Below are 24,394 nucleotides of genomic sequence, written 5' to 3'. Positions count from 1 at the left end.
AAATTTTATTTTGTCGTCCATAGAAAAAACTTGGTTGGATTAACCCTGCAAGAAAGCTGGTGGATGTTGCCTTGCAACGATGGTCAGAAAATCAGATGAGAGCTGATAACACTAGTGTAATTGCGGTGATGTTAGACCATCCCCTTGAGGAAGTAAGTTTCATCTGCAATATTTTTATAACAGTTTTGTTCAATGTAATAAAACACTTTCTGTGTTTCTTACGAATTATAAATATATAAAACATTTAGTCGTATGGGAACAAGAGAAGTTTTTCCCCTTCCTCCAACCTGTGAAATGGCCCATCCATCTAGTTAAGGGACCTACAATTTGAGGGGATTAGAGTTATAATTATGTATCTATAAAATTCTTGTTTGAGATGAACGCAACAAAAATTTTATAATAGTAGAAACACTATCACTGCTTCCACCAAATTCATATTGCTGATAATTGTGATAGCTCATTGTTTTTAGTGTTTGTTTATATTCATTCTGCAATTCCCAGCTTTAACATTAAGACAGTGGTGAAGCAGGTATGTCAGTATGGCCAGATTGTAGATAGTTCATATGACTCTAAACCCCCAAATTTGAGTAGAGATTTGAAACACTGTTTCATGTTTCTCACTTCAGTATCTCATTGCCTAAGATTGCTCTTAATACTATGCCATCTGGCGACACCACAGTGGCATCGTGCACGAAATAGTGGTCAACAGCCGGTGACACAACAGTTGTGTCGTGTGCATAGCAGCGCTCAGTGGCCGGCGACAACACAGTGGTGTCGTGGACATAGTATAGTGCAGTGACTGGTGACAACACTTTAGTATCTTTTGCATTCTGTTTGTGTTTTGTTTAGGCAATAATAAGTTATACACGTCAAAAAGTATATGCCCTTTCATCATGGCAGACGAAAAGAGATGATACAATTATTTACGATGAATCCACGGACGTCTTGGCTGACGTTATGGATGACGTGGTCGAGTGGGAAGGACACATTGAATATAAAAAATATGAAAGTGAAGCAGAATCGCCAGAAGATAGTGAAATACGCCCAAGAAGAATTCGGCGAACGCTGCGGTTGCCAATTGATTCAAATGAATCAGAAGACAACACTGCACGGTGGTCAGACTTTGATTTACCTAGGACCAATAATAAATTTGAAGGACCTCCCGGTCCAAACATATTTCCCAAAGATACACAGAGCGTTGAGGATATCGTAGAATTGTTTATGGGGAACGATCTATTTTAATATATTAGCAACGAAACCAACAAGTACTTCAGTCAAAATTGCAATAGAAGAAACTGGATTAAAAAATGCCAAATTTGTTGACGTTACGGGACCCGAACTTAGAAAATGGTTTGGGCTTGCTATCCTTATGGGAATCGTGAAAAATCAAGGATTGATGATTATTGGTCAACAAATTTGGTGTCACACACACTGATATGTCGCAAAACGATGTCCCGCAACCGATTCAGACAAATATTATCATTTTTACATTTTTCTGACAACAACAATAAACCGGATAATTGCGACCGGCTTTTCAAAGTGCAATTCATAATTTATTATTTTTCCAAAAAGTTTAAAGGAACCTTTAATCCAAGTCAAAACATCTCATCTGATGAAGGAATGATACCGTGGCGTGGACAGTTAAATTTTAAAGTTTACTATTCGTCAAAAATTACGAAATATGGCATACTCTTTCGGATGCTGTGTGATTCAAGTATGGAATAAATTTCCTCATTCAAGATATATAGCGGAGCTAGACAGCCTTTAGCAAAAACAGTGATAGAACTATAGACACCTACTTATGGAAAGTGGCATCTCTACATGGATAATTATTGTAACAGTGTAGAACTTCCGGAGAAGTTACTTGAAAAGAAAATTAGAGTTTGTGGAAAGATACAGCAAAATATAGGATTTCCGGAAAAATTAAAGCACGCAAAAGTCCAATGTGTTTGAAGCTTGTCATCAGCTGACAGGTGAAGTACTCGCACAGGTATGGAGAGCTTCGAAAACTAAAACGATACAAATGATCTCTACAATACATAATGTCACTTTGACTGTCACTCAAAGAAAATGTAGAAAAACCAATTACACAATAAAAAACCTGAAAGTGTATTAGACTACAACATATACATGAAAGGAGTGGGTAGGACAGACTAATATTTGAGTTATTGCCCTGTATACAGAAAAACTATAAAGTGGTCAGAAAAGGTATGTATGTACCTCTTTAACTGCGCGTTATTTAATGCGTTCCGCACATGGCAATATTTCAATACAGACCAAAACAGTCTCCGAATTCCCAATTTTTAAAAAAATTGAAAGTGACCGATTAGTGGATAAAAGACCATGCTCCTGCTTATGAGCAAACCTTGGGGGTTGCCACTACATCGCGAACATCTCATGATCCGGTTGACAGACTTTGCAGTCACATAAAGCAACACCAGCTAATACTTATTCCCAAAACAAATAAACGAAAACGGAGGAACTGCAATGTATGTTCCAAAAACAAAAAAGGAGAACAACAAACTTAATGTGCAAGTCTTGTGGAGTTGCGTTACATCTTGGAGACTGTTTTGCTGCATATCATACGAAAGAGAAGTATAAAGTACCAAAGATAATGCAAATAAACAAATATATGAAACAAACAAATTATGCATTTATTTACGTGTGTATATCTTCGAAATTGATGAAAGTAGGGGAACAGGGTTGTGATCTTAGAGAACTAACGACGAGATTAGTAAAACTTAACAATTTATAGTCTCCCAATAATGTCAAAAATGGCCGGCGACAAGCCAAGTAATCCGAACTAGTGCTGCCGGTGCCAGGCGAATACATTTGTACGAGACGTGCGGACGGCAAAGTGTTAAGTACCTGAAATGTTGACAAGTTAGTATTTCTCCTCATGATGGGTGGTTTATGAGTTTCAGGCTCTACATATTACTGCTTCTTCACTTACATATTGTGTGTTAATTGCGCTACTTAATTTTTGTGTACAATAAAATTTTGCTGACACTCTTAAGAGTGTGTGTGAATCCCATATTGAAGCATAGAGACATCTTAAGCAGAAAGTACCATAGCAGCTACTTCTGTAAGAAATAATGTAAATATGCATCTACATAAAGAGATGGCAGATAAAAGAAATGTGTGCAGTTACAAACAAATTTTAATCAAATTGTTTAATAAAACACAAACTACTACTACTGGAGCACAGAAATTAAATGTTAAAAGTTTTGTATATTGTTAAGCATACAGTTCATGTCAAGCAGATTCAATGCATCTGCAAATCATTCTAATTGAATACCATACTAATCTCATCCAAGACTTCATTTTCAAAGGAACAGGCTTATATTTGCATTCCATCTCTGATTGTCAACATAATCATCTTTTGCATCATTGAGATAGCTTAACATTATCACCAGCTGAAAAAAAGTCTTTAAAGGAATTTCACCAACTTATTGTGACCTGCCTGCCAGCCTTCATCATTGGAATCTTCAATATCAACAATTATCCTTCCACATGTCTGTTATAAAAAATTTATGTAGTCAGTTGTGCACGCTATAGAAACTGTTTTCTCGAAAACTGCAATTGACTAACAAATCCACCTCAAAAATTCTGGCCTTCTAAAAATATTTTTGTTGATTTCGTTCTGCAGGATCCCATCCACACAGCTGAAATAAAAGTGCATGAGACATTCCGTAGCTTTGCAGATTCCAGGGAATGAGATGCTTACAATGCAGTTTTTCTCACTAGTAATTCCTTGATCCATAAGTGGGAGTTTTTTTTCTGATTTTATTGGGAGGAAGGAAAGGAAGACACACACACACACACACACACACACACACACACACACACACACACACACACACACACACACACAATTACGCATGCACAACTGCTGCAAAACTACGCTTTTTATAGACAGCTGTCTATAAAAAGCATAGTTTTGCAGTTTCCTTTGATAATTGCTTTTAGCCATGTAACAAAGGCTTGTCACAGATTCGTGTATTCAGGTGACAATTTAAGCATATGTTTGTAGCATTGAGGATTTGCAGCTTTAACAGTTGTGATCATGTTGTTTCTCTATCATGTCTGCAATGTCACAAGTGAGTACCGTCACGCTGTCTTTGCTGAGCTTTCCACCATGGAAAGTTTTATTTTGTATTGTGGAAGACTTGTCAGGCACAAGTTTGAAAATGGGTACAAATTCATTTACATTAAATATGCTACACTCTTCATAGCATCCCATTTTTCCTTGTAGTAACATTGCCTTCATACAGAGATTTGGCTTCACAAACCAAATTGTGTGTGAAGAGTTCCAGTGTATCCCTTAAACTTATTGAACTAATCTGTAGATAGATTTAGTAACATTTTTGGTTTTCATTTTCCTCATTCTGGAGCCATAGCTTGAATTACTGCTCCACTTAGAGTGATTGACATAGAGCTAACTTAGTGTATCCATTGGATTAAAACATTTTCTTTCTCAGTATATACCCAAGCTTTCACTGTCTGGCGCTTCATTGGCACTTCACAAGCAATTTTTTCAAGGTCGTTCAGTTTGTTGACAGTACCTTATTTGAATTCCTCTCATAATACTGTTTTTTGAAACTTTGGAAGTAGGCTTCGATGCAATAGTTGATGTCTACCTTAAAGTGTCCATGAGTTGAGGTCTTTCAGCATATTCAAGATTATCAAACAAACCTGTGACCATTCATTCTACTATTATGCGTTACACATTCCTGGTTAGTCTTATTTGGTATGGGTCCCATACAGTTCAGCAAATAGTTTACCGTAGGTTGTACGAGTTTAGGCAATTTCCTTTTTAGATTGATTGCATTTTCCAAGTGTCCTACTAATGAAGTCTGCCACCTGCTTTACTTAACACTTGAGTTTATGAGGTTATTCTGTTTTCCATCTCTACAAATTGTTACAACCAAGTATTTTTATGAGAACTGATTCTAGTTTTGACGCATTGACATTGTAGTCATAAGAAACATAAGTCATGTTTGCTTACAGTTTTAAGAAATTGGTAACCAAGCCCGAACATAAGTTGTGCCACAGTGCTGTGTTCAAAATACTGCACCCAAGTATAAATTGGGTCACGATTTGCTCGATGTGAGCCACCAGTCGCTAAAAAACTGCACTCATTTCATAGGAGAACAATGTATAGGCATCTCGCTACCTGTCCTTTGGCAGTTGCTGCCTTCTGTGGTCAGTTTCTAGAATTACATAGAAAGAAACATTAGCGAACCTAACAGTTGCTGTTGTGAATCGCTGAGCCAATAACTGATTATGATGACATAATTTTGGGTGTGTACACATTAGGCTTCACAGTTGGCTGTAATTCTGCTACAAATACATCATATTTCTTGAGTGAGGAAATAATTTTGAAACCTCGAGAAGATTAAATTTGCTCAATAACTCAACTCGCACTTTTTGAAAGGGTGGTGGTGATAATTCCTGGTGTAGTAGTAGTAGTAGTAGTAGTAGTAGCTTTATTCATCTGTAGATCCTTTTTTACAAGGTTGTAGGACATGTCAAAGTATTTACAAGTTTATACCAAATAAATTAAAATAAGCTAATTCGTATACACATACACATACACTTACAGACTTCTAGTTAGACAATCATTAGATTTACTCCTGGTATACAATACTTTCTTTACAAATAACTTATTAGATAATGTAATGCCACACTGTTCACTCATATCTCACTACCAGTCACTGCACGCGCTATACACACATTGTTTCATAACACTTTATATAGACACACACACACACACACACACACACACACACACACACACACACACACACGCTAGTGATCTCTGGGCCATTTTCTGTACTGCAACTTCCCATTTGCTATACAGAAAGACTGAGTCAGCATCCTTCTATAAAAAGTGAGATGTTGAGGTGTTAGTATTGTGCTACCCATAGATTGGGGGTAAGTTTTTCTAGAAAAGGAAAAAAGAAGGGAAAAACATAGTGTGAAGGTGTTATGTGGAATGTTGGGTGTTTTATAATTATTATTTTTATTTATTTGTATAACTTTTTTTTAACCAAACCCCAACTCTGTTTTGTCTAAGTAATCCTTCAATGTATAAAATATATTGCATAACAGGTACTTTTTAGCTGCCTTTTTAAATAAGTGTATTTTTGCAATTCCCTTAATCTCTTTTGGTAATTTATAGTACAGTTTTATTCCTTGGTAGAAAAAGCTGTTTTCAGTTTTATGTAAATTTTTTCTTGGTAAATGTAATTATTTTAAAATTTATAGACTGTCGAAGACTAAAGTAAACATGAAAAATTAATCTTAAAGCTTGATCTTTTTTAGTGTGTGTTACTCCTTACAATATATCAATTACATATGTGTCAGTAATGCTTTAAATAATGACATAAATGGCTGTCTTTCTAGGCCCAAAATTCTTGTAAGTGGCCAGTCTTCAAAGTGTTAAGGTCTCCAGTATTTTTCTCATGTATAAAGACATGAAGGACTCAGTTTGTCATTTGAAGGTTCATATTACAATACCACTTATAATTTTATATGCTCATAAATATTCTGTCAGTAAGGTGGTGAACATGACGTTTTAGATCTTGTGAATACATTATATCCTTAGATTATTATACATTTTTGTACAATAAAATGTACCCTTTTCCTATTGTCTGTAACAGGCGTGGGCAATCTTTCGTGACCTAAAAGCCTATTTCGTGTTCTTATTTAAGCTCGTGGGCCAGCTTATCACGTGATGTGACACCAGCATTTCTATTAATAGGTTTGTTTATAAACAAATCTTCTTCTATCAGTCACAATTTTTCTTTATTTTGTTGCTTGAGTTGTCTCTTCTCTGCTTTTGCTAACGTCCCATTTCTAGGGATCCAGATTCTGATGACTTCAAAACCTTTCTCCAGAATCTCACAGTTTTCAAAGTTCTGTACTTCCTAGTAAACTACTGTATCGACAGCAAATAGTCATAATCAGAAACAGTGATGGCTATAATGTACTGCCTTGTGATATACCTTTCTCTATTGTCGCTACCTCCGATCTGAAGTCTCATACCTTCACACTCTCTTTTCTGTGTTGTAGATATTCTGTCATCCAGCATACTACTCTTCCATCCCAGCCCTTGCAGTTTTGTTTGCAGTACCATGCCACTTACCTTATCTAAGGCTTTGGAAAGATCAGTGGCTGTGCAGTCAAATTGCCGCGTCCTGTCAGCCACTTCCTACTGAAAGCCAACTAGCTATGAATCACATGAAAGCTGTGTTGTGAATTCATTTTGTCTCTTAAACCAGTGCCCCACTTCCCTGCAAACATTCATTGTACAGGGTGTCCCACAGAAATTCAGTACGCATTATATCCAACTTTCAAGTAACAGTGAACTAACTAAAAAAGAATAGGCGAAAGGAACATTAAAAACAGTTACTTGTTTAGAAGAGATGCTGGAACTCATGATCATGGGCGTCCAGGCACTGCTGACTTCATGTGACACCGCTGACTTCATGTGACGACATTACTGGCAACATGCTGTAATTCTGCAGGTGTGATATTAATTTCTGTGGTAATGTTGCATTTAAGATCGTCTGTTGTATGAGGATTGTAAGCATACACTTTGCTTTTTAGTGTGCCCCATAAATAAGTCACACAATGTTAAGTCTGGGGACCTTTACTGACGTGCTTGTCTGCATATGTTAATTGTGTGTAGAAAGAGTCAAAGAGCTCTTAAATGTGTTGCAATGTTTCAAAGTGCAATTGAAAAATATGGGGCCAATAACAAGCATGCTGGACAGTGCATGCCAAATGCTTATCTTTGAGTGGAGAGGGTCTTTGTGCAGAATTTGTGGGTTGTCCTTTGACTGTTATCTGCAATTTTGTTAGTTTACATAATCTGACAAATGAAGCCAGGCCTCATCTGACATGAAGTAAAGCAAGGGGTCCAAGTAACCATTAGCAAGTGATATTAAAAGTCAGTCAAAATAATGAACTCTTTATCTCCTGATACTCAAATTTCGGCTATTGCACAACACTCGCATGAAAGGCTGTTACTTTCATGTTATTTAGTACATGATGACACAATGTAAGAGATACACCAGCCTTATGCGATAACCTCCTTCCTGACTTCTGGTACTTCTTATGTCCATGCGAATTCTGCCTGGAGTTTCAGGGTCCCTCAGTGTCTGTCACCTATTCCTCTGCTCATTCTGAACAGATTCTACGACTCTCTGTATCTTGTACCGATCGTGAATAGTGCTGGTTATGGGAAGTTTCCTACCAGGACACTTCACTTGAAACATTTATTTACATTCCTTGATGGAGCCTGTGTTAATGTAACACTTCACTGTATCAATTCACAGTTCTAATGCAAACTGCGCCAGTTCTCTAACTGCATGAGCTGCTCACAACTACTGATGTGTGAACACACACAGCTGCACTCAACTTTGCATTAAAATGCAGTGTAGCCAACTTTCGAGACACTGTTGCCACTTCACAGGAAATTCAACTAGAGATAATTAATCGGTATGTGAGGTATGCTGGTTTTAAGTGGGACACCCTTTATATTTATCGATGGTCTCTCAGATATTTTACTTACATTACTGGTTAACTGATCTGCAGTTTTTGACATTGTCTCTTGTCCCTTGTTCCTCTCCCCTTGTATACAGGTGTTACTACCTCTTCTTTCCATTCATCTGAGAGCACACTATTATTTATAAAGAACTCAAACAGGAATCTTAGGTCAGGCACAGTGCACACTCAAGAATTTTTAGTATTTCTCCACTTATGCTGTTCACCCCTGCTGCCTCCCTTGCACCTATTGCAGTGATTGAATGTAGTAATTGAATTACCAGTTTAATTGCTGTAAACTGAATGAACTATTTTCTATTGCTTGTCCTTGTAGGTAAAGGAAAATTGTGAACATGTAGAGACTAGCAACACTCAAACTGCTGGTGCTTCGGTTTCACGAAAGGGGCCACAGCAGCGTTGTGCTGATGGCATCAGAGAAACTGATAAAAATTCCAGATTGCCATTTGCCACTCCTGGTGAATGGGTTGGGCCTCCACCTGTAGCTGCAAGAGTGAAAAATGAACCTTCATGGAGTCCTGTTGATGGTGACGTTGATGCCTCTGTAGTCCCTCCAGCAGTGCGAGACACTAGTTCTGTGGCAGAAGATACAGCTGGTCGTGTTGTGAAAGTTGGAGATTCACTTTGCAGGTATGCTGAAAGTTTTGGGAATGTAGGGGAGTGTGGAAAACTGAATTAAGATCATTGCAGTTGCAGAAGACTTGCACCAAGAATGTAATATGCAGGAAAAAAAAACTATTAATTATTACTAATTACATAAGTTAAATACTGTCTTTTGAGACTATAATGAAAGTCTTGTTAAAACCAAACGTGTTCCCCTTTATTTTAAAACATCTTCAGTGGTCACTGTAATGATGTTTTTTCCTTGCTTGCTTTTGTTTGCTTGGATCACCAACCCTTCTCACACTTTAAGTTACTGGTGTAAACTGTACGATCTTTAATCTCAGGTTTTTTGTTGCTTATGTCATTCTTTCTTGCTTATGTCATTCTTTCTTGCTTATGTCATTCTTTCTTGCTTATGTCATTCTTTCTTGCTTATGTCATTCTTTCTTGCTTATGTCATTCTTTCTTGCTTATGTCATTCTTTCTTGCTTATGTCATTCTTTCTTGCTTATGTCATTCTTTCTTGCTTATGTCATTCTTTCTTGCTTATGTCATTCTTTCTTGCTTATGTCATTCTTTCTTGCTTATGTCATTCTTTCTTGCTTATGTCATTCTTTCTTGCTTATGTCATTCTTTCTTGCTTATGTCATTCTTTCTTGCTTATGTCATTCTTTCTTGCTTATGTCATTCTTTCTTGCTTATGTCATTCTTTCTTGCTTATGTCATTCTTTCTTGCTTATGTCATTCTTTCTTGCTTATGTCATTCTTTCTTGCTTATGTCATTCTTTCTTGCTTATGTCATTCTTTCTGTTCTTCTATGCATATGTGGTTCATTTTACCGCACATTACTTCACTAACATAAATTATATTAACGTTTTTATTTTGTGAAGAACCATTGCCATCTCACCATTTCATGTGCTTTGTTTTTGCTATCTGAATTAGTATGTCCAGCTCCTTATTACAGTTGTTTGTCAAGTAGTACTGTGATAAGTTTGTAGAGCATACATCTGGGAGCTGATTCTATGTGTGTTTAGATGCTTAGTGTAGTATTGTGTATGTTGCGATGTTTTTGCTGTAAGTTGTGAATGAGTGTTGGTTATTTTTTGTTGTGATCAGATGCTATCAGACGACAGTGTGGTCATGGTGCACCCGATCTCATTCGTCAATTTTTGACGGATGCAAGCAGGTTAGGTTAGGTCAGAATCTAGTCCAGGGCTGGGCAAATACAGTTTCGCAACCACGGGTGCTCGCAGATGTCCACAAGGCCTGCCCGCGGCTCTCCCACCAGCCAGCAGTACCCCCACCATCTACTTGCCTAGCCACGTACGTCACTGCACCGTGCGGAGCCACTAGGTCCGTTTACTTACCGCCGTTTTATCGCATTCGGTGTTTGTGATAAAACAGAACTACTAGGTGGAAAATGGCTTTGGAGGAATTAAAATCGTTGAAACGTAAGTCCTTTGATCTGTAATCCGCAGTGGGAAGAAGAGTACTTTTTATTGGAATGCAAAGCTGACCTCGGTAAATGATTTGCAATGCAACATTGTCTTCATGGAAGAAGTACAATGTGAAGTGACATTATCAACTGCTTCACGAGAAGGGTATAGTCTGTTTCAATAATGAAGAAAGAAAAGCCAGTCTTGTCAAACTGAAATGGAAAAAGGAGAAAGACTTACGAATGCAAGTAGATAATTATGACTTTGATTCACATTATTACTGTTATTAATAATATGTTATGTGCATTTTCCATCATTTTTATCTTTTCCTGTAAATATTTAATGTACGAAAACCTCATCATCCACAATGATGCAGCGATGACACTAAGCTATCATGTAGCTCTTATAATAGCTAAAACAGAACGGCCCTTCGGTGTTTGAGAATTTGTGAAAGAATGTTTTGTTACTGTCACAACAGTTTTGTGCCCAGCATGTCTTCCTGTTTTTGGAACTGTTCCTTTTTCACGGAGAATGGTTTGCAGGTACATTGTAGAAATGGCACACAATGTGGAAGGTCATATGAGAAACAGGATCAAAGATTTGGTGTTCTTTTCATTAGCATTGGATGAAAACACTGATGTATGTGATGTTGCTCAAATTGCAGTCTTTTTGCGAGGAGTTGATGTTCAGTTTAATGTGATTGAGGAACTCCTCGATTTAATGCCAATGTGTTAAAAAACAATGGCCAACAATATATTTTCGCACATTGAACATATAGTAGAGAAATACGAGCTGTGTTGGGAAAAACTTTCATAGATTGCGACAGATGGGGCTTCTGCAATTATTGGTCGTAATTCTGGTGTCATTGCTTTTATGCAAAAAAATGGGTGAAAGCCGTCAGTGTTCAGCGGGAACTACCAGCAGTGCATTGCGTTCTTCACAGTCTTAGTTTGCTAGCAAAATGTGCCAAACTAGTTGGCGTCATGGACGTGGTTATAAAAAGTTAACATTATCAGATCGCAGAATTTGGGACACAGACAATTCAAATTGTTCCTGGCAGATCTCTAGTGTGAATATGGCGATTTTTGTGAAGTACACTGGTTGAGTGGAGGTGTTGTTTTAGAACGATTTTTTAATTTACCTAAAGATACGGCGTTATTCATGGATGCGAAAGGAAAACCGGTGCAAGAATTGGACGACTCTCGGTGGATTTTAGACCTTGCGTTTTTTATCTGACGTAACCAAGCATCTGAATAGTGTGGATGAAGCTTTGCAAGGTTGAAATAAGGTAATTAGCAAAGTGTTTGACACTGTTTTGGCTTTCAGGAGAAAACTGCTTTTGTGGGCAAAGCAACTGTCAGCAATGTCGGCTGTACACTTCCCGAGCGTTGCACTGGTTGTTAGTGAAAACAATTCGGAGCAGGAGGGGCTCAAAGAAATTTTTGATGGCTTTGTAACGATGTTACAGTCTCTAGTGGGTTTGAAGACTTAAATTGACTGGAATGCGATGTCAACCTATTTGTGACTCGTTTGGCAGTTAATGTTGAAAATGTGCCTTCCGAAATTCAGTTGGATCTCATAGACTTTCAATGTAAACGTGTGCTGAAGGAGAAGTTTCACACTGCAGAAACCTTGGAAAACTTTTACAAATGTTTCACACGTTAACAGTTTCCATTGTTATTTAAAATAGCCGCTCGTGTATATAGTTTTTTTGGAACAACATACTTGAGCGAAAGTATTTTCTCCGCAATGAAACTGACAAAATCGAAGCTTAGGAGTGGTCTTACTGATGCTCATATGACTGGTGCAGTGCACCTAATGACTAGTAATTTCACACCAAATATCGAGATGCTAGTTCACAATCATTGTAAAAACATCCAGGATGATGTAAATTAATGCCTATGTCCTATTCATATGTGGTCTGAACTACATATGTCTGTGTAAATATAACGTAACATTTACAATACAAATCTGTTCGTTTCGTAGTCCTTTATGTCTGTATCCTATTTGGCCATGAAAGTAGAATGCGTTACAATGGTTCAAAACTGTTTCATCTGTATGTGGCCAACCATTGCATGGCACAGGATACACAAACTTCGGGTAAGCACATTTTACTCTTATGTCCCACACACCCATGTTGTGCACATATGATAGGCCCCCGACAACCGTGTACTGGTGCCGAGTTCACGGACACCACAAGCGCATGAAATGACCTCTGAAGTATGCGTGCTGCACCTTCACTACGTACGTTAGCTGGTCCATACTCAGCTGTGTGCGTGATGCGCTCTCGCAGCAGCATCGCCCCCCCCCCCCCCTCCCCCAATGGACAAAAAATTAGTATGGCCTCACTCTAGGAGAATGCATCTGGAATCTGCTCTCACATTAGGAAAATAAATCTTACAGGTTCAGGAGATTTTGGAGGTGGGTATGTTGGCTGTAATTACATGGACCTTCACAGGTTTTGCAGAGCCAAAAATCACACTGGACTGGCTTTTGGGAGCAGCTGAGTTCAATATCAGTGTACTCAATCAGATGCAGTTCTTTCTCTAGTATTCCAAAAAAGTTGAGGCAGATGCTTGGATGTCTCAGTTGAAGAAGAGACAGATGTTCTCCTTCCTGGCCGCATCCAATTGAAACTTTTTTTCTGTAACGACATGTCAAGCGTTTTCCTACCTACCTCTCTCCTTTAACTTATTTTATTTATTTATTGCAAATAATAGTTTACAGTGTAGAAAAAAGGCTAGCTTGCTACATCATAAAGGAGACACATCAAGTTGCAGACTGGCACAATATCATGTGGGATGCAAGCAGCAATCTGGAGGGGGGTGGGGAAGAGGAAGGCATAGTAGTGTATGGGTGGGGAGAGAGACAAATGCTAACTGGTGGAGTGTGCAGGGGACTAGGCGGCCAACAGGTGCAGCGTCAGGAGATTGTAGGGCAGGGAGGTGGGGGGGGGGGGGGAAAAGGAGAGGAGCGGAGAAAGACAGGTTGACGCATTGGCAGAGGGCTACAGAGTGGGAGACGAGAATGGGGAGGAAGACAAGAATGGGGATGAGACGATAGGACAGACGGGGTGGAAGCTGTTTAGTGGAGGGTGTGGAAACAGTATGTTACCTTAAGTTGAGGCTGGGATAATTTCGGGAGTGGAAAATGTGCTGTAAGTGTAACTCTCATCTGCATGGCTCAGAAAAGCTGGTTGTGGAGGGAAGGATCCACATGGCTCGGGTACTGAAGCAGCCATTGAAATAAAGTGTACTATGTTCAGCTGCATGTTGTGGTTTACTTCACTCTTGGCCACAGCTTGTCAGTGGCCGTTCATCCTGGTGAACAGCTGGTTGATAGTATACCGATATAAAAAGCTGTGCAATGATTGCAGCAGAGCTGGTAAATAACTTGGCTGCTTTCATAGTGGCCCAGCCCCTGAGGGGGTAGGATAAACCTGTGACAGGACTGGAATAGGAAGTGATGGGTGGGTGGATTGGGCAGGTTTTGCACCTGGATCTTCAACAGAGATATGATCCTTGTGGCAAGTGGTTGGGATTAGGAGCAGTATAGGGATGTAGTATGATGATGTGAAGGTTGTGTGGGTGACGGAACACCACTTTAGGAAGGATGGGAAGTATCTCAGGTAGGATGTCCGTAATTTCAGGACATGATAATAGGTAATCAAAACTTTTTGTATTGGTATGACTACCAACCAGCTGTCCACCAGAATGAGCAACCACTGCCAAACTGTGGCCAAGAGCAAAGCTGAACATAACACACTTGATTTCAATGACTGCTTCACTACCTGAGCAATCTGGATCCTTCCCTCCGTCACCAGCTTTTCTGAACTACGCAGATGATTGTTATGCTAACAACACATTCTCCCCTCCTATAATTATCCTGGCCTCAACATATGGTAACATACTGTCCCCACACCCTCCACCCAACAGTTTCCACCCTCTCTGTCTTACCATATCCTCCCCATTCATGTCTCCCACCATATTTATTTCCATTGTTGTGCGAATGCATCCATCCCCCTTCGTCCACTCCACTCCTTTTTTGTTACTTTTTTTCCCCACCTCCCTGCCCAACAACCTCATGACGCTGCACCTGTTTACAGTCTGGGCCCTGCAAACTCCACCGTACATCTTTTGTCTCTCCCCCCATCCTTACACTACTATCCCTTCCCCTTCCCCACCCCCTCTAGATTACTGCTTGCATCCCACGTGATGTTGCATTCTGGCCCAAGATGCTGGAGTTGGGGGGGTCGAGCGTGTGTGTGTGTGTGTGTGTGTGTGTGTGTGTGTGTTCACTGACGAAGGCTGTCTCTTTTAATCGTGCCTGCCTGCAATTTGACGTGTCTTCTTTGCAGTAAGTAGCAGTCTACCTTTTCCTACATTGTTGATATTCTTACCTGGAGTTTCCATTGTAAATAATAGTTATATTTATATAAAGCTTTCGTTAAGCACTGTCATTTTCATGCAGTTAATTAAACCAATGTTTTGTCACATATTAAGATTTTACTTGTAACATGTGAGAGCTTGACCTTTACAGCAGCGTATATGAGAAGATACAAATTATTAATTTTATGGGTTTAATTGTGAAAAGACATAATTCATATGATAGTCTCTTTTAAAGGGATATAGAGCTGGACCGTACACTCAAATGGGAAGTTTTCGGTTATTGTGGTCTCCAGTGCATATTGCATGGATGAAGAAACCTATCAGATGACTGATTCAAGAAATGCCATGGACAGACCAAAGGATAGGGTGGGGAATGGGTTCTTGCGGGGGGGGGGGGGGGGGGGGGCAGTTATGGATCAAATAGTCAAGGTGGACTATATATAGTTGTGTGAACAGTAACTCACAGTCTGATTGGAATCCAGGCAGCTAAATTGCATAGGACCAGTGTTACATAGCAATTGGTGGTGGTGGTGGTTATTGCCTATTTCACATGAAAGCACCCAGTGGCTGTTGCCCTCCTATCACAGATGTAGATGAAATTTTGGTATAAGAAAGTATGTTGTAAAAGAAGGTTAAAATATTTTTTCCAGAATTTTTTGATCAAAACTATATTTAGGGAGACCATTTTGAAATTTGAAACTGACATAGAGAGACGGGGTGGCTTTTTAAATTTATTAATCAGTTTTATTCAATTTGGTGTTGCTGGAAAGATAAAATTTTCAGTATAATGCTGGATTTATGCATGCAAATACTTACAAGTCTGTGATGATGATAGCTACTTCTAAAGACTCTTCCCCCCCTCCCCATTCGCCAAAATCATAAGTTACACCATCTTAATTTTTATTTCAGATAATACCTTTACTTTTCAATGTTAAAAAAAGAAAATCAGAAGGGTGTTTTAGCCTTCTTGCTAGGACTCATACACTGAAATAAATCTGTAATGATTGTTGCTTTGAATGGCTAAACAGTAAGATGTGAAACAACAATGAAAAATTCTGAAAAATTCAGACTAGCAGCAGCACTAGAAAACACCGCGTGCGTGCGTGCGTGCGAGCGAGAGAGAGAGAGAGAGAGAGAGAGAGAGAGAGAGAGGTGGGGGGGGGGGGGGGGAGTGTCTCTGAAGGACTTTTTTGTTTTTTGATTTCGTACTTTCTATGTGCCTTTCTGCTCCTGTCAATGATGCCACTTTAGTCGGTAAGTTAAAAAAAAAAGTTTTACGAGTAACGGAAGTGTGCCTGCTGTGAATTGATAGAAGTTTTACAGTTGTTCTCACTTGAACATGCTACACAGCTATTTGTGCTATGTCAGATTTAAATCTTATTTGTCCCCTAACATAAAGTGTTAAAGATCACATAAAGTAGTCATTAACTTTCTTTTTCCTCCTTAAAAATACTTCATAATACATCTTCAACTGATAGGTGTATTAGAGAAAGTTACAAAGATCCAGTCCTTTTCTGCAATGTACTCACTCTTATTTACTAGAAATCATTGTGGCCAACACACATTTTACAGGTTTTGTGTTGGAAGAAAAGTAATACTAGCAAAGAGATTGGTTTGATAAACATGTTATTTCTGAATCGATTTGATACTGAATTACTAAAGCTCTAAGAAGTACTTGTGTAAATATTGACAATGTTTGTTCTCATCAGATACTCCATTTGGGGGCATTTGAAAATAACAAATTTGCTGTGACACTTTCAAGAAGCAGCTTTTAAGAATGCTCAAATAGTCACGGGTGTACTGCCGATCCATAGTGTCCAACGGCCACAATATTCAGCGATCAGAGATGTCACCATTGTCAGGTATGCTGACGAACTGAGCTTCTGGGGGCGGTCGGTCATCTTACATCCCCTCCCCCCTGCGAGGTGTTTTCTCTGTGGCCCGCGGCCGCGTGACGGCGGTTGCTGAGATGCTGGTGTTGGCATCTGTGGTGGTGTCGGTGTAATTGCCTCGTCTGCCCTGGTCGCCCATTCGTTTTCTTAGTGTGTGTGGTTGTCTTTTTTCCCCCCTCCATTAGTCATAACAAAAATGCATTGGATGGAGTTGGTGTACTATTGAATGTCTAGCCACAAGAGCTTGTTCACAATGTTCATATGTCAACACATTTTTAAGTCCAAAAGATCTGTTAACATTTGCCAAAACTCATGTTCCAGCAATACAACAATTTTATATGATAAAATTCATATATATATATATATATATATATATATATATATATATATATATATATATATATATATATATATATATATATATAATAGAGGGAAACATTCCACGTGGGAAAAATATATCTAAAAAGAAAGATGATGAAACTTACCAAACAAAAGCGCTGGCAGGTCGATAGACACACAAACAAACACAAACATACACACAAAATTCTAGCTTTCGCAACCAATGGTTGCCTCATCAGGAAAGAGGGAAGGAGAAGGAAAGACAAAAGGATATGGGTTTTAAGGGAGAGGGTAAGGAGTCATTCCAATCCCGGGAGCGGAAAGACTTACCTTAGGGGGAAAAAAGGACAGGTATACACTCGCGCACACACACACATATCCATATATATATATATATATATATATATATATATATATATATATATATGTGTGTGTGTGTGTGTGTGTGTGTATAAAAAACAAAGATGAGGTGACTTACCGAACGAAAGCGCTGGCAGGTCGATAGACACACAAACACAAACGTGTGTGTGTGTGTGTGTGTGTGTGTGTGTGTGTGTGTGTGTGTTTGTTTGTTTGTTTGTGTGTCTATCGACCTGCCAGCGCTTTCGTTCGGTAAGTCACCTCATCTTTGTTTTTATATATAATTTTTCCCACGTGGAATGTTTCCTTCTATTTTTTATATATATAATGGTTCTATCATTCTGGGAAAAAGAGTGAATAATTTTTTCAAACCACTAAAGGAAAGCAAGCTGCTGATAAGCATGTCTCATCTTCTACTAAATTCATGCAAGTTCACTGCACTTCCAAGCAAGGTCTTAAAAAAAGACCTCTGTTAGCTGCGGCTGTCTGTGATGACAGAACATAAGTGGAGATGGAGAGTTCAGATTCATGAGACCAAGTGGATCTTCCTAACTTGATTCGTGGCCACTTCATAATAATATATGCTGTATCCCCTATGAAAATATTTTAGTGACTTTGCATATTCCTAACACAAGCACCAGTAGCTCATATACTTTTGGATTAGACACAATATTCTCTATTGATAACTTGCTTAAAAGAGTGAACACTTTTTGGAATGTCACCAATGTGTTTTATGTCAGTTGCACACTTAATAATTTACGTTCTTTCTGTTTCAAATCGTTAAAACGGAGCAAACATCCTTCTGATTTTTTTTTATGTTGAAAAATATGATAATGAACAATATGTGAAACAAAAATTAAGATGATGAAACTTGTGATTATGGTGAAAAATCATGAAATTTACAAAAATGTTTAGGTAAGGCTAAAGGCTGTCATTACAGATGTGTAGTGTTTGTAAGCATAATTCCAGCATTGTAATGGTTTTCTATCGTAGTTGATCCTTTTTTTTTTCCCCCGACAAAAGCCAGTTCAATAAAATTTATTTATAAATTAAGTTACAGTGGTTACAAACATACCCATTTTTCCTACAGATGCTATTTTGCGAAAATGAACTGAATTTCAGAATTACCCCATAACCACAGTTTTGATCCAAAAGTTAGGGAAAAATTATTTTAACCGTCTTTCATTATATACTTTGTGACAAGAAGACAACAAGATTTACTTATTTTGTTTGATTTCTAGTGAAATTAATCTTACCTGTTTCATAATTATGGACTTATCACAGCTCCCTTAGACTCTCCAATGCATTGCAGCTTGGTGAAGTTAGAGGAGTGTTGTCTTTCTTTTCATCTGTAAATGTTATGTTTTGGTTGGTAATTGTGAAATTTCAAATACTGATTATGAAGTGTTTTATGGAGTCACGGAAGTCACACATTCGTCTGAACATTCTGAAAATGTAACCCTTAATTGTACATTGCCAGGTCTAGTACCGTCTCCTGATTAGTAGTTTTATTGTAATCATCCTGAATGTAGATCATTGTTACAGTGCTACTAACATGTGTTTAATGTCCCTGTTGCTGAAACCTTGAACACCATTTACTCATATATTCACTGTTGCGGATTCTTGTTGCTGTAAATCAGCTTTGTATCACTGAAGTCTGGTTCCCGTATGTTAAAACTGCACTTAGAACATTGGGCATGAAAATACTATGGATCTTTTGCCATTTCCCAAAAATGATGTAATAAATATTTTCTCTTAAATATGTGTATGTTTGTGTGTTCCTTTTCAACCAAACAATAATGTTCACGCCTGAAATAAGAGAACACTACCGTTACCATTACACAATTGTGTTAAGGTGCAGTACACTGATGGTCAGTATGCAATGGAGCCAGATGTTGAGGAACAGTGAAGGGCCCATAGTTTTGAAATGACTAATATGCTAGTCCTAGAGATATTCAGCACAAAAATGAAATTGTCAGTTTGGCTGAAAACACACCAATATAACATCTACCATGTATTCTTTGATTGAAGATAGTCACAGCTGCCATTCATATGGTAGGACAGATTGCTAGGAAAATAAAATTTTGTATCAGATTTCTGTTGATTCCTTTCATCAGTGAATATTCTGTCAACATTATTTTAGTATACTGTGGAATCATTGCATTTCCAGTTATGCATATACTCAATTTAAATGTTGGGCATGTGTATTACCTTCAGGTTGGACATACAAAAACATTTGCATGTTAGGAACCTTTAAGTTTGCTAAAATAACAGTAATTTGTAGGAATGTAAAAAGAAAAAACTATATGCAGTAACTGCACTTCATGTTACTCTTTTACAGTTATTGTGTCTAATTAGGTTGTATTTTGTTTGTTTCAGTGATCCTGTATGTCTGACAATTAAGGACAATTGTTCAGTGCGAAGAGATGAAACATCTTTGGCTGTGGCACGAGTAGAGGAAATTAAAGTGTGTTCTGATGAAAATAAGGCTACCACTACCACAAAACAACAGGTTACCACGTTTCCAACATGCTACACAGCAAAACTTGAGAATTTTTGTCCGGATTGGCAGCAGACTGTAACGAACAGCTCTTTAAATAATGCCGATAATGATACTGTTTTGGAGGGAAGTAGGGTGGAACCACTCCAGAAAAGTAAGAGGAATCAATTGAATGACACAGAAGCTGTTACTTCACTTTTAACTCGCCCAAATATGAGAGACCATTCAAATGAGAATGTACCATTTGCTTCAAATTTGTTGCAACAGAAATGGTGGGCAAGGCAGTCTGAGGATACGAGTACAGTCCTTTCATCTCACAGGAGCAGATGGGGTAAACATAGTATCAAGAATATGAGTTCACCAGTTACTGTTGATCATAAGAGGAAACGGAGTCATTCAGATGACAGAACACTGGTTTTATCATGTTTAATGCAAAAGAAAAGTTTTAAACCCCAACCTAATGATATTCTCTCAGATGCAGGTCCCCCATCACCAGAGAAGAGCTCTAGGAAGCTATGCAGTGATGCAGACACACTTAAGTTACCTTCATGTTCAGTCCAAGAAGTCTGTAAGAAGAATTCTGATGATACAGTTACTACATTCACATCCAAAGAGAAGAGGATAAGGAGCCAGTCATATGATAGGAAAAGAGTCACAACAAATTTTGCCCAACAGGAAAAGTGTAATGGAGATGCTGGTGATGAACCTACAATGAACGTTTCTCAAACACAGACCAGAAATTCTAAGAGGCACATAGACAGTGAACAGTCATTTGCTTCAGCATCATCATCATCTCAACAACAGAAGCGGAGGCGAAACCTATCAGAAGACACAAATGGTGCATCATCTGTGAATCAGGAAAGTATTACTAAATGTCAGATTGATGAAAGATTAGTTGCCACTACAAAAGATGGGAAGAGAAGTTGGAGCAAAGAATCTGTTCTCAGGCAATCGGTTGCTTCATTTCCAAATCAACTTAGAGGGAGGAGAAGCCAGTCTGATAACAGAAAGGTAATCACATCATCTGTTATTCTTATGAGGACTCGCAGAAGCAAGTCTGTTGATGCATGCAGAGATATTTCTGCTTTGAACAAGGATGATAGCTCCAAGATTGATGCTGATGACAGGCAGTTACTAGCTACTTCTACAACTCCACAGAAGAAGAGGAAAAGGAGGAGGAGGAGCCAGTCACATGACACCTTATGTTCCTCAGCCTTGCAGGCAGCAACATCTCTAAACCACACCAGTAATGACCAGTTAATTATTTCTCCTCATGTTAACCATAAGGGCATTAGGAGGAGTAAGTCTCTTGATGGGAAGACATTCACGTCATCAGTAATGCAACGTAGGGATTATAGGCGACACTCTGTTGCTTCACAATCTCTTGTTACGCCTGTAACACAACGAAGTAATTGGGAACAGGCCATTGACCGGCAAACAAACGTATCATTTTCATACCAACAGCACAGTTTGGGAAACGAGTCTGATAACAGGCATGCAGTTACCTCATCGCGAGTGAAGGTAAGAAAATACAATGAGTACATGTGTATACTAATGGAAAGTTCTGGCAGAATGTAAACAACTTGAAAACAAAGGTAACAACTCACCGAATAGTAGAGGTGTTGTTTCATTGATAGGAATGTAAACAAGACTGAAAAGTTACTAACTTTTGGCTGAATCCTTTTCTTGTGCTAGAGTACGTATACACACATAAGCGTGTGCATGTACCCCCACCCCCCATGCAACTGCTTGTCTGCAGGTTGACTGAAATGAGGAGTTTTATTGGGTAGAGTGGGAGGCTGGAGAAAGGAGGGTTGGAGGTTTGAGGAAGGATGACAGATAATGTGGGGGAGGCGACAGATGTATTGGATAAGAATAGGTATATGGCAGGTGCACATGATACGTTAGGAATGTGACACATGAGAACCAACACCTGTGAGTTTGTATAACACACATTGCTGATGCTCTGGAGAAGTGGAGTGGGAAGGAGAGCAGGGGGTGAAAGTACAGGAGGAGATATTGTGAGGAAGAGATTGAGGGGGTGGGCTTAGCGAAATTAAGGTGCTGAGGCAGTGCAGAGGTGAACGTGAGCCGGAGGCTAGTGGAGTTTGTGGGCAGGAAGATTACAAGAATAAAGGTTGCATTGCAAGGACAACTGCTGTCTATGTAATTCAGAGAAGCAGGTGTTGAAGAAAGTTTCCATATAGTATGCGTTGTGAAGCAGCCATTGAAATTGAGGACATTGTCCTCAGCAGCTTGTTCTACTGCTGGGTGAACTCTATTCTGAGTCAGTGTGGCAGTGGCCATTTGTTCAGGTGGACATGCACATACATTGTGCTGTGGAGAAATTTCAGCAAAGCTGATATGACATGGCTCCTTTAACAGGTGGCCCAGCCTCTGATGGAATGGGGTTAGCATGTGATGGTAATTGAGTAGGATATACTGGGTGGATGAATTGGATAGGTCCTGCATCTAGATCCTCCACAGCGAAATGACTCATGTGGCAAGGGTCTGGAAGTGGGAATGTGATAAGGATGGTCCAGTATGTTTTGTAGATCGGATAGATGATGGAACCCACTTTCATCCTAAAGCTAGCAAGTTGTCAGTCTTGTGTATGGGCCTGTCAGTGACTCAGTGCCTCCACTATTCCATATGTTGTTACATTTACTTTTTAAGTTGGCAAATAAATTTGTGTTGTTTGATATCCCATAATTATTTTTATGCCGTGACTGTTAGCAATACAGTCCCTTGCTATTTGTAAGAGAACGAGTGTATCATTTAATAAGAAGTTGAAGCACAGTTTTTTTTACTTAAAGTGTTATTACATTGCATTGTTGTAATTACATTTGCTCCACTTTCCAAGTGAGATAAAATTTTTGGATTTGATAAAGTTAGTTTCAAACACACTGTCCTTCCTTTTACAGTGTGACACAGTCAGCCATTACAGGTTTTCTGTCCGTAAATTTGTGCACTACATGGTTCATGAATTAGTAGTGTTCTTCGTATCATTTATAAACATCATTATTCATTTTAATTGGGATCCTAAAGTGTAAAAGACAGTGATAGACCATGTAAGATGATGGATCTTTGATATCTCATACATCAGGCAGATGCTTCATATGTTTCCGGGAGAGTCCAAAAGGTTTATAATAAAGAAATATGCACCATTGTGTAGAATGATTTGAGAGGTTTTTCGAAAATTCTTGAAATACACACTGCGTGTCAGTAAAAATGAACCATCCAGAATGGAAGAAGGTAATGAAACTTCGCAATTTGGGAGAGTACGTGAAGTTTGATATCTCAAAATCAAGCCAAATTTGCAAAGAAACTGGCAGTATGAGCCCACTTGTCAGTATGACATTGCACCCACCCCATTTGTCCTTGATGGATGCACCAATTGGGTTAGGAAGGGTGTCATAAGCTGTTGTATTCTCTCCAAAGGAAGCTGGCCCACAACTGTAGCAACTGGTCCTTTATATCCCGGATACTGCTATTGAGACGAACTTTACATGCATGTTGGTCCCATACTTGTTGTATCTGTGAGAGATCTGAGGAACTTGCTGGCCACGAGAGTACCTCAACACCACAGACAGTTCATAGACGTGTGTCCCATGTGTGGCGAACAGTGTCCTATTGTAAAATAGTTCTATGGTTCTTCCACATGAGAGGGAGCACAAGAACACAGTATGTCTGTGACATACTGTTGAGCTGCCAGAGTACCTTAATCACCATCATCCATGACCTAAAGTCGTACTCGATGGCTCCAAACACAATGATGCCAGCAGTAACAGTGGCGTGCCTCTCCAAAACTTCAGAAGAATGGGGCATCACCCCAGGATGCTGCCATACTTACCCCCTTCAGGGGGCTCTTCTTTGGTTTATGATTTTGGACACCCGTCCCGTCCCCCCCCCCCCCCCCCCCTCCCCCATTCTGGCACTTAGTACAACTTTTCACCCTAACTTTGTGATCCCCATTGTTGTGTTTGACCTACCATACCTCTTCCAAATTTTATAGAATTTCGGATTGTTTGGGGTAGGTCACCCAATGCACTGTACATTCTGCATTTTGTGCCTTTCTTTCTTGGTACCCTTCCTTTCCAGTAAAAAATAATACAACCAAAACTATAGCCATCCAGTTCGGGTGGGTTGGGGGGGGGGGGGGGGGTCGGGTCGGGTCATCAGGTACCTGCGTGGTGGTAGCCCCCTGACCACACCTGGATCCTACTATTGGTACCTGCATTGGAAATTCCCCATGTGATGAGAAGTCTGAGCCCTTCATGGCTGGAGCTCGGAGACTATGGGCAA

The 24,394-nt window shown here is 39.1% G+C and overlaps 1 protein-coding gene across 1 annotated transcript in view; it reads left to right on the top strand.

Annotated features, from left to right (window-relative positions):
- LOC124711626 overlaps positions 1–24,394 on the top strand; it is a 96,813-nt gene that overhangs the window by 60,335 nt on the left and 12,084 nt on the right. The window contains exons 5-7 of the mRNA XM_047241798.1: positions 24–152; positions 8,888–9,201; positions 19,969–21,610. Coding sequence (XP_047097754.1) covers positions 24–152; positions 8,888–9,201; positions 19,969–21,610 — 2,085 coding nt within the window. The remainder of the gene's footprint in view (positions 1–23; positions 153–8,887; positions 9,202–19,968; positions 21,611–24,394) is intronic.

The sequence above is a fragment of the Schistocerca piceifrons genome, chromosome 8, assembly GCF_021461385.2.
Source record: "Schistocerca piceifrons isolate TAMUIC-IGC-003096 chromosome 8, iqSchPice1.1, whole genome shotgun sequence".
Taxonomy (NCBI): Eukaryota; Metazoa; Arthropoda; class Insecta; order Orthoptera; family Acrididae; genus Schistocerca; species Schistocerca piceifrons.
The sequence above is the reverse complement of the archived record's forward strand: the minus strand, read 5'-3'. Positions and strand labels throughout refer to the sequence as shown.